The following is a 10,513-nucleotide window of genomic DNA, read 5'->3' as shown; positions in this document are numbered from 1 at the left end:
AAATACAAGATATAGCAAAAATGATATGCAGGTTCCACTGGTGGATCAGTCATTGCTGCGTGAAAACTTCATATCAGCAGATGTATGAAGTTGGATTATATGGAAAAAAATATTTTGCATGTTTGAGGAAAATGTTAAAAGAAAGTAAAGCCTTAAAAGGTTAAAAGTGTTGGGTTTTATATGTTTTTGTTAGTTCAAGAAAAACAAACTGTGAGCAACAAATTGCACAAAAAGAACGGATGTATCAAATATGATACAAATTAGAATCATATATGCCTATTGTTTTTGGATTTTTTTTTTAAATTATCTGTCAGCAGGTTCAATAAACACTCAAGTTAAAAAAAAAAAAAAATTCTGGCAATTATTTAATGGTTCAGGCTTTATAGGGTTAAATCTTCTAGAATCTCCCATATTCAGCTTTATGCTTCACCTTAACTCATTAAATTCCTAAGCAAGACTTCTCCAAAAGGTGGCTGTGACTGGAAACAGAAATGTGAAAAAGTAGCTAATTTCAAAAAGCTTATTTTTTGTTACGAGGCTAAGTTTAAACCCATTTAACAATTATAATCTGTTAACAGGGTGTCCTGTATTACATTTAACTTGTTCTGACCAGATTTCCTGAACAAATTAAAGTCACAATTTTGATTTATGTTATGGAGATGCAAACAAAAAGGCAAATTGATATTTGTTTTTATTTATTATTGATTCATTTTTTTTATTTTTTTTTACTTAAAAACAAATCTGGAACATGATTTGTTGTTAAACAGCACTATTAATGTCACAATTTTCATAAATGTTGTGGAGATGCAAAGAAAAAGGCAAATTTGTGTCTCTGTAAGCAGAAAATGTGTCTAGTTTTTTTTTTTTAAAGAGATATTATAAACATAAATACCATAAATACCCAATGTATCGTATATGTCACATCAAAGATCATTGACATTTAGGGGTAGAATAAAAAAAAAACACATCATAAATGTGTTCTATGTGGTAAGGATAACTAGGTCTGGGTTCTTATGGGTTAAAAGGTGACACAAACACACACACACACACACACACACACACACACAGATAAATATCTTTCATATGAAATCATCCATATTGTTCTATTTAGTGTGTTTATGTAGGATCCCATAGTTTATAATAACAAGATGATTAAAAAAATGAACTTGGCCCTGAAGCTCTTCAGGCGCAATTCAAAAACAGTGTTTAGTTGATTCAGTTTTGTTCATTTTGCAAGAAATAAGACAAGATAAGACTTTATTTTTCCCGCAGTGGGGAAATTCAGTGATCAGAGCAGCTTAAGATACAGACCGGGGAGTTACAAAATATAGATGTATTTTTAAATGAGACATTACATACATACATACATACATACATACATACCTACATACATACATACATACATACATACATACATACATACATACATACATACATTATATAGGTATACACATAAAATACTGACATGGCTGCTATTAAAACATTATTATTAATAATGATGAAAGAGGAAATAAAGTAGCTATATCCTATGGTAACTATAGGATTAAAGATACTTCATCACAAGTATAGGTATTTTGTCTAAAATTGGAGTTAAGTAAAAACTAGAAATAAAGAGTAAAAGTATGCCTATTATGCAGCAGACCTTGCTGATGCATCTCCATTATTTTAATGTTGTAGTAAAAAAATTGTAGTTGAAAAAAGTAAATTACCTTTTCACCACTTTTTTATACTGTTTGGTTGTTTAATCTGTTACAATGTATCATATTTCATGAGGTGGTCATAATTTTGATGTGTAAAACTCAAAATCTGCAAGATTATTATAGTTTTCGGATAAATGTAGAGGAGTGAAAAGTATAATGTGTGCCTTTAAAAGGGTTGCAACTACAAAGCAAGTTTATTTATAAAGCATTTCAGCAAAAAGGAAAAGTGCTTGTACAGTACAAGTCCCACAAAATAACACTCGAGTTACATTAAATCACTGCCTACAACATTAAACACTGCTTACACCTCCCCTCGTTATGTTATGTTTATGTTATGTTGTATGTTCTTGTGCCCACTGGCACTTATGTGTATGTTACTAAGAAAAAACGAATAAAAGGTAAATACATAAAAAAAAAACCCACTGCTTACACCTTGTATTGCATCAATCACTTGATGGAGTCAGATAATTCTTCACTTTTGATCACTCAAAAGTTAAATTCTCACTACAGCTTTTACTTCACATGAACTATCTGCTTTTATAGTTGCGTACTGCTACTTGAGTGAAGTGATTTTAATGTTTTTTCCACCAATGCTCCCAGCACACTTCAGACAGTGGGCACAAGGCATCTGGCATGCAGATGTCCCTGCTGCCCGAGGCATGTGATGACAGCCACTGGCAATGGCTCTGTGAAGTAACCAAGTACCACATGCCATCACTCTGCCAAGTACAGCAGATAGGACGCTGCAGAGCATGAGGGGCCATGGCGATGGGAGCAGAGGGCGCAGGCCACGTTCTGACACGTAATTAACAAAATTTAACCACCTGTTTTCATCCTCTGTGTAAATTAGAGCAGCTATTCTCAACTTTGGGGTCGGGGGATGATTTCTGGGGGTCGCCAAATCATTTTGGAAGTCAGCTCTGTCTCCACTGTGTTAAAGTGTTCATGTGTTTTAGTCTTTTTGGTAATTTTGTGTCTTTTTTTGGTGATTTTGTGTCTTTTTTGGTCAATTTGTCTTTTTTTGTCATTTTGTGTCTTTTTTGGTCATTTTGTGTCTTTTTTTGGTCATTTTGTCTTTTTTGGTCATTTTGTGTCTTTTTTGGTGATTTTGTGTCTTTTTTTGGGCATTTTGTGTCTTTTTTTGGTCAATTTGTGTCTTTTTTTGGTGATTTTGTGTCTTTTTTTTGTCAATTTGTGTCTTTTTTTGGTGATTTTGTGTCTTTTTGGTCATTTTGTGTCTTTTTTTGGGCAATTTGTGTCTTTTTTTGGTCATTTTGTGTCTTTTTTGGTCATTTTGTGTCTTTTTTTGGTCAATTTGTGTCTTTTTTTGGTCATTTTGTATCTTTTTTTGGTCAATTTATGTCTTTTTTTGGTCATTTTGTGTCTTTTTTTGGTCAATTTGTGTCTTTTTGGTCATTTTGTGTCTTTTTTGGTCATTTTGTGTCTTTTTTTGGTCAATTTGTGACTTTTTTGGTCATTTTGTGTCTTTTTTGGTCATTTTGTGTCTTTTTTTGGTCAATTTGTGTCTTTTTTTTTGGTCATTTTGTGTCTTTTTTGGCCAATTTGTGTCTTTTTTTGGTCAATTTGTGTCTTTTTTTGGTAATTTTGTTTCCTTGTTTTGGGTGATCTGAACTGTGCGTGTGAGATTCTGTCCAGTGAGCGGGGGTCGCGGACAACATGTATGTTAAATTGGGGGGTCGCGACTCAAAAAGGTTGAGAACTTCTGAATTAGAGGAAGGAAAACAGTGTGGACAGCTGTTAAAATTGTGAATGATGTTTCTTTAAAAAAGTTCGTCTTGTTTTTTTGCAGCTCCACGTGAACTGAAGGATCCCTGAGCACATGATTACAGGGTGAGGTGATGGCCTGGAAGTGAGACGTTTTCCTGTGTCAGAGTCCGTTCCGCTGTTTGTTTTCCGAGCTTTGCTGACTCACCTCACCATGTCATCAGTTTCTCTCTCCCTGTGTGTGTTTTAAGGGGGGAAAAAGAGCATGAACAACCCATGTGAATGAAGAGGGGAGGGAAGGGAACAAAGGAATGGCCTGGTTTCCCTCTGGTCTCAGCTTGCCTTTGACCTCTGCCTCCTGAACGTTACATCAGCAGAAGTCAGGGACTGTCAGGAAGCGAAAACAATGGCAGGGAAACTGAAAACACACCCTGCCACCTTCACTTTGCGTTCCCAAACACTGAATGCATTGCCATGAATTTGGGTAATCGTGTGAATAGGTAATCTGGGATTAAAGGAATTTCATTGGAACAGTTGGGTTTGGTCTTAATAAAAATTTGCAGTCTCATTCGCACTCATTCCACTGACCACAACAAGAACATCTATTTGGCAAGTGAATTAATTCTATTATGGTAGAAAAGTACCTAAAAGTCCCCAAATCCCCATTTCATTTCTGCTGTTTGCATTCCTAGATCATTATTTCTTTACGTCTGCACTGCAAAAAAGCCAACTTGTATTTTTTGGCCTAAAACAGTGATTTAAGTTGGTAAAACTTGGAAATATAAATTATTGACATTTAGGACAATAATGTAAGTTAGCACAACAAAGGAAGCCAGTTGTCTGCTCAAAAACAAGTTGGTGAGTTGTTGTTACTTATATCTTTAAGTTGGGGTTCACAACAAGGGACAATAGTTCTGATAACTCTTATTTCTTTGTTGTGAAATTCGGTCATTAGCGAAAGCTAGCGGCTAACTGATGCTAGCGGCTAACTGACGCTAGCGGCGCTGCTTGTTACAGCTACAAGAGTAGCCATTGCAGAAGTTAGCAGAAGTAAGGATTAAAAGTTATTACAATGTAAAATTATAAGTACAACTTACAGTTGAGTTGACAAAAATCTGAATTCAGAGTTGAGCAAACTCAAAAACAAAACTTAAAATATTTAGTTTAATTGTCCAACTTAAAATTTTATTGAAGTTTGTTGCCTTGAAATTTTGAGTTCACCCAACTTTTCTTTTTTTTTGGAGTGTGAGGCACTGTGTATGATCACAGTAACATAATCCAATGGGAACTGATATAAATTTAGGCTACACTCACACAGCTGTTTTGCTTTAAACATGTACAATATGTTAAGTGATCCCTGAGAAAACAACATATCTTTTTTATTGTTTGAAATTCAAAGCATGTTTTAGTTATTTTTCAAGGCTGTTGATAATTTACAATAACTATCTCCTTGAACTAAAGCCACATGGACAGCTTCTCCTTTCTATAACCACACTGTGTACATCACAGAACACATTGTATGGATCAAGAGAGCTCTTCAGTGTCACATTCGTGAAGTTCATACACTTTTATGGCTTTACAAGAAGGGGCTCATCCTCATCATGCAGCCTGGACTTTTAGCGAAAACATCAAAGACCAGTGGAGAGGAAACACATCAAAGATACTGACCTCTGGCCCAAAAACACACCCAGCCACATTCCACACAATTACAGACACCAGAGAATGCCTGCAAAGGAAGCCCTACCCATGTATTGTGGGGATTTGTCAGCTATGCACACTGAAATATGTTTACATTACCATTAAAGTTTGATATCATGCCAGCTGGCAACAGCAGCCTCGACCGGTCACGATGCAAGTCTTTGATTGTTCCCCTCAAACAACATTTAATTACATCTCCAGTCTTTCTGGAAAGTCAAGCTGCTCAGGATTATCATTAGAGGTAAGAGAGTAAACATATATGACACAAACAAAATCACACATGAACTCATTTAAGTCAGCGTAGGTATGGATTTCTGCTGCCATCTAGAGGTGGGATATCTACATGTCGTTGAAGTGTAAATTAATTGTAATTTTAAAGTAATGTGTGCAGATTATCTCCCTCCTTGCATAGTAAGTAGGTTAGTAAATACTAATGCTCTGGCTTTAGTTGCACACAGCAGCCGGACAGCTCGGTGAGGCCAACAGAAACTCAAGAAGGCAATGAGGAAAAGCTAAAAATAAGACCGGAGATATCAGGGTTATACTTACAGCTGTCATGCTACTGTACAAGAATGGCTGACTACATTTTTTTTTTTAAAAAGTGGCCGTCAGTTTGAAAACAATCTCATCTTGTTCAACTTGTTATTGTGCAGTTTTTATTCAGATTTTATTCTAAAACTGAGCTTTTTGTTGAACTTGGTTGTTGACTTGTACTTTTTTATTGCTACATGGCAAACAAGGTACCAGTAGGTGCAGTAGATTCTCAGAAAACCAACAAGACCCAGCATTCATGATATGCAGCTGTGAATCACTAAACTAATATTTAGTTTTATTTATTTGTTCTTCACGGTTCTCTCCTTGGATTGGATGCTGTCGGATAGATTCAAACAAAGTGGATCTGGGAATTAAGTGTGTATTAAGTGACTTGCTTTGAATAGTGTTACACTAGTTGATTGAGAAATTGAAGGGAAATGTCAAAAGGTGCAAATCCAAGTGATGTCACGAGTCATTGGTGTTAAAGTCCAAGTGCAATTAGTCTTTTAGATGATGTTGTTGATTCTTAAGTCATCAAGATTGTGACTTGAGTCGACACCTACAAATTAAAGATTCCTCATTTAGTCTGAGAGTGGTGTCAATCCCTTTCGTCCAACTCTCAAGATGTTAAAAAATCCCTTTAAATGTGAACATTGTTATCAGTTTACATGCAAGGTAATATGCTTATGGGACCAATTTGTGATTAGACATAACTCAATGGTAATAGAAGGCCAAACCAAAAATAACAGAAAAAATCTGGACTCAGGATATTCAGCTCAGTAAACCATTTATTCAAGTAATTCCAACTAAGAAATCTGATATTATTTACAGTACATTATGTTCACTAGTGCAGGTCTGAGCTTCGGTAACTGAGACAGACTCAGACGTGACAATACAGAACATGACCATATATACAATAAATTTCACAATCCTTCTTTATTCTACCGTGCACCTACATCTTCAGTCCCTCTCTCACACATTCACTCAGACGAACCTAAGTGCACACATGTACACATACAAAGACACGTACAGTTTCACTCTACGGCTCACAGAAGGCATAAACCATTAAAGCCTTTTCACATCAAGGATGTTTTTCCCTGCAAAAAACTCACAAGAGAAATACAACTTCATTTGATGTATTCTCTAAGACTGCTTACATATCAGCTGGGTAGTGGACACACAACCTGCACCAACACTACTTTTGTGAATATCAAAATATGGATTTTTTGTGAACAGGGCACGCTCCGACCATAGTTGAATTCAAATGTATAACATTTCATTCAACTATATCCGTTAAAATATGATAGTTTGAATTTTCCTTTCTCTCTCCGGACCACAGCTCCAGTCTGGACTGTAACGCTTGGACACTTGGACAAGACTTTGCTCCGAGAAGAGTACCAGAGGCTGCACTTCATAGCACATCAGTCCTGTGCAACTTTTCACACCTCACAGAGGACGATGGGGAAATCTACATGTATACACGGGTGGTCGAGCTTCACCATTCCCTGAAAAATAAATGTTCAAATTCACAAATAGTTCGAAAGCATCCTTCAAGCAGATCCTCATTGCCAACATTTGGGGCCTAGCTCACCTGTGGAATCAGATTTTTTTGGATCCTCTTCAACTTGGACTTTTTTCTGCCATTTTTTGTCACCACCGTCTCTTCGTAGAACTCATGGGCAAGGTCTCCGTCCTCGTCGTAGTACAAAGAACTGCCAACACAGCAAGTAATCATCAGTCTAAAACCTCAAGTCAGAAGAGCAACTGGCACCATAGTCTAGACGGATTTCAGAATAAAGGCCTCCTATAAGAAGTGAGGAGCATTTATGGGTACAAGTCGGGAACCGGCCTACTTTACTTATTTCAAGGGTGCTGAATCAAAAAAAAATGAGTTTTTGACCTTCTAATTTGTTTGTCAAATGGCAAATTGCCCATCTTGCACAGTGATTGGACCATTTCCCCTTAGTTTTTTTGTAAGAAGGCAATCAAAGACGAGGAAATTAAGTTTCTGGATCTATAGTCTAGAGTCAGAGCAAGGATATAGTGGAGGCTCTGTGTCTTTTTTATGTATATATATGTATGCAAAATACCAACTGGAACATTTAAAAGTGATATTGATTGAATATTTATGTCGGCCTTAAAAAAAACACACAAATAATGCTTAATTTCACCTTAAAAGTTGGTATTTTGCATATATATAAATATACATAAAAAAGACACTGAGCCTCCACTATATTCTTGCTCTGACCCTAGACTATAGATCCAGAAACTTAATTTCCTCATCTTTGATTGCCTACTTACAAAAAAAAGAAAATGGTCCAACAACTGAGCAAGATGGGCAATTTGGCCGCCATATTGATATGCAAATAAGAAGGTCAAAAACTCAAAATTTCGCTTGGGAACCATTTTTTTTTGGACTCAGCACCCTTGAAATAAGTAAAGAAGGCTGGTTCCTGACTTGTACCCATAAATGCTCCTCACTTTCACTTTTTGGACAATTCCGTCTAGACTACAAGATCAGTTAACTGATTATATGGACCCAAATAATACACTTTAAAAAGCATACATTTTCTTCCAAGTTTAATGCTTTGGGACAACTCCCCCACTTCCCATTACTGACTGAAAACATAGTACTTTTATCTACTCATGTTTTGTGTGTGTTCCATTGAGCTATATGTGTGCTCTGCTATCTAGTTTTTTTTTAACTGCCTCGCTGTAGATGAATAAAGTTATTACATTTAACTGGGACTAAAGATATTGATGGTAATAACTGAGTCAGTAGTACCAAAACTTCTCTTGTCAGATGATACCTGCATTCAATCATGTCTGTCCCAATATCTAGATCTATGTCCCCTAAAAAAATACTTTTTCTATGGTTTTGATTGCAGCCTAAAAAACACAAGCATTCTTCATTTTATGCCCTAAATTATTGAATTGATCTAGACAGTTTTTCATTGTTTTTATGTGGCCCCATGTGGTCTAGGTGTTAAGATACTGATCCTGAATTGCAGCATCCCTGGTTCCATCTACCCCTAAACCTTTGTTGAATGCCATTCCCCATATCTACCTCCTCACATTTTGTGCCATATCTCCTTCATCCTATATAAAAGAGGCATAAAACACCTTAATTATATAGTCATTCCCAAACTAACTCAACCAGGAATACATAAGCCCATACGCTGTGATTTCGGTGGACCTAACAGTTACAGTCATGTATGATTTACCTCCTCCTGGTAAAAACAAACGGTGTTGCATTTCTGGAGCCCTTGAGCCGGGCCACGGACTGCTCGCTCCCATCACTGGCTGAATCCGCTCCATTTCCACTGCCTGAGAAAGGCCAGACACCTTTGGCTTTGGATCCGCTTCCTCCCATTCTCAGAGATAAGACATAGTTAGTCTCCAGTTAAAGCTTACAATCTGGATGGCCAGACGCAGTCAATTCCTTAACAACGCCAGGATCTGAAAAGTAAAAGTGCACAAAGAAAATAAAAAAAAAAGCACATTCCTAATCAGACTTGACTTTCTTGCCTGGTGGTGTTTAACGTCAGCTGGTTGCATGACTAATGTGAAACTGCACTGTGTGCTGTAAAGCACCGTTTGTTTATTAAGTGATAGTTATTTCGGTGCATCTAATAAGTTGTTTATGAATGGATATTTAACCTCTGAAGTCCAAGAGATTTTGGTTCAAATTTGTCAACTTCCTCTGCATTAATTTCTGTCTCTGTTTAGCATCTTTCAGTCTGTCCTTAAACTTGGCTATCAGTAAGATTTTTGATTTTATTTTAATTAACAAAGTATAAAGCTGCCAGGAACCCAAAATACAAACAAAAGACATAGCTGTCTATGGAAATGTACCTTTTTTTTTTTTTTTTTTACCATTTATGCACAAAAAAACAGCAGAATAAATAATAAATAATACAACTACAAAACAGTCTATTTGCATGTAATTTAAAAATAGTAATAATTTTCATCGTAGAAAGAAAATTCAAATTTTAAAAATGTTCTGGAAACATAAATGGCACACTGTGAAAGCTCCTATGACTGCACTTTCAACTGGCACTCAGCTCTACACACACACACACATATATATATATACAATTATTACTGTAAATAAAACGTGTATTTTCAATAAATATATGGACTCCAGAGGGTTAAATACTAGCGTTAGATATCATCCACGGCTAACGATATTGTCAATGTGATGAATTTGACCAATTAAATATGCCGACACGGGAATTATTATTAAACTTAACGAATATAAAAATACTACAATAAAATATCTGCTCACTAATTCCCGACAGTGTCAATGCGGTCTGATGGTATTTTAACGTGATATTCTTGGTTATGCTAGGAAGCTAACACACTGGGCCATACAATTAACCGAGCCCGATTATTAACATTAGTTAAATTACCTTATTATGGTGGTTTTATGCCTAATATAGAGTCTGCGTTTAGTGAAAGCTACACCTTGATATCAAGCTAATGTGGCTAATAAAAGGAAGCTAACGGTACCTAGATATTGAGGTGAGTTAGCCTGTTAGCTTCTGACGCAGGTTAGCTACAAGAGCTAAATTAAACTAGCTTCCTAGACAAGACAGTCCCTTAGTAAACAAACCCAGGATTAGATCTGTCGTTCACAGTCAAAAGCGATACTTATAGTCAATATCATACCTTATCTGAGTGTTTTAAATCGCCATGTCTGGTCATAACTTCTGCCACCGGCTACGTTAAGCTAGCGTTAGCTGTTTTGGTCGTTGTGACGCGGTGATCAGCTGATCTGACAGGCTGCAGCGACAGTTAAAGCAACACATACCGCATGTTGTTATGAGGAATAGTCAGATAAAATAGCATTTAAC

At 36.3% G+C, this 10,513-nt stretch overlaps 1 protein-coding gene across 1 annotated transcript; it reads right to left on the bottom strand.

Annotated features, from left to right (window-relative positions):
- Positions 1-6,427: 6,427 nt before the first annotated feature.
- tusc2a (tumor suppressor 2, mitochondrial calcium regulator a) lies at positions 6,428-10,460 on the bottom strand. The gene is made up of 4 exons (XM_059328817.1): positions 10,329-10,460; positions 8,882-9,116; positions 7,249-7,369; positions 6,428-7,162 (listed from the first exon to the last, which is right to left on the bottom strand). The coding sequence occupies exons 2-4, from the start codon at positions 9,028-9,030 to the stop codon at positions 7,097-7,099; spliced, it is 336 nt and encodes a 111-aa protein (XP_059184800.1). The 5' UTR covers positions 9,031-9,116; positions 10,329-10,460; the 3' UTR covers positions 6,428-7,096.
- Positions 10,461-10,513: the final 53 nt, after the last annotated feature.

The sequence above is a fragment of the Centropristis striata genome, chromosome 3 (genome assembly GCF_030273125.1).
Source record: "Centropristis striata isolate RG_2023a ecotype Rhode Island chromosome 3, C.striata_1.0, whole genome shotgun sequence".
Taxonomy (NCBI): Eukaryota; Metazoa; Chordata; class Actinopteri; order Perciformes; family Serranidae; genus Centropristis; species Centropristis striata.
This window is presented reverse-complemented; position numbering and strand designations above follow the sequence as displayed.

Bases quoted from the DNA above. Each gene is read 5' to 3' on its own strand.
- tusc2a (XM_059328817.1), bottom strand. From the start codon at position 9,030: ATGGGAGGAAGCGGATCCAAAGCCAAAGGTGTCTGGCCTTTCTCAGGC. The intron at 7,370-8,881 runs GTAAATCATACA...CTGTGTTGGCAG, and splicing joins TTTGTTTTTACCAGGAGGAG to TTCTTTGTACTACGACGAGG. The intron at 7,163-7,248 runs GTGAGCTAGGCC...TTTATTTTTCAG, and splicing joins AAAAAAATCTGATTCCACAG to GGAATGGTGAAGCTCGACCA.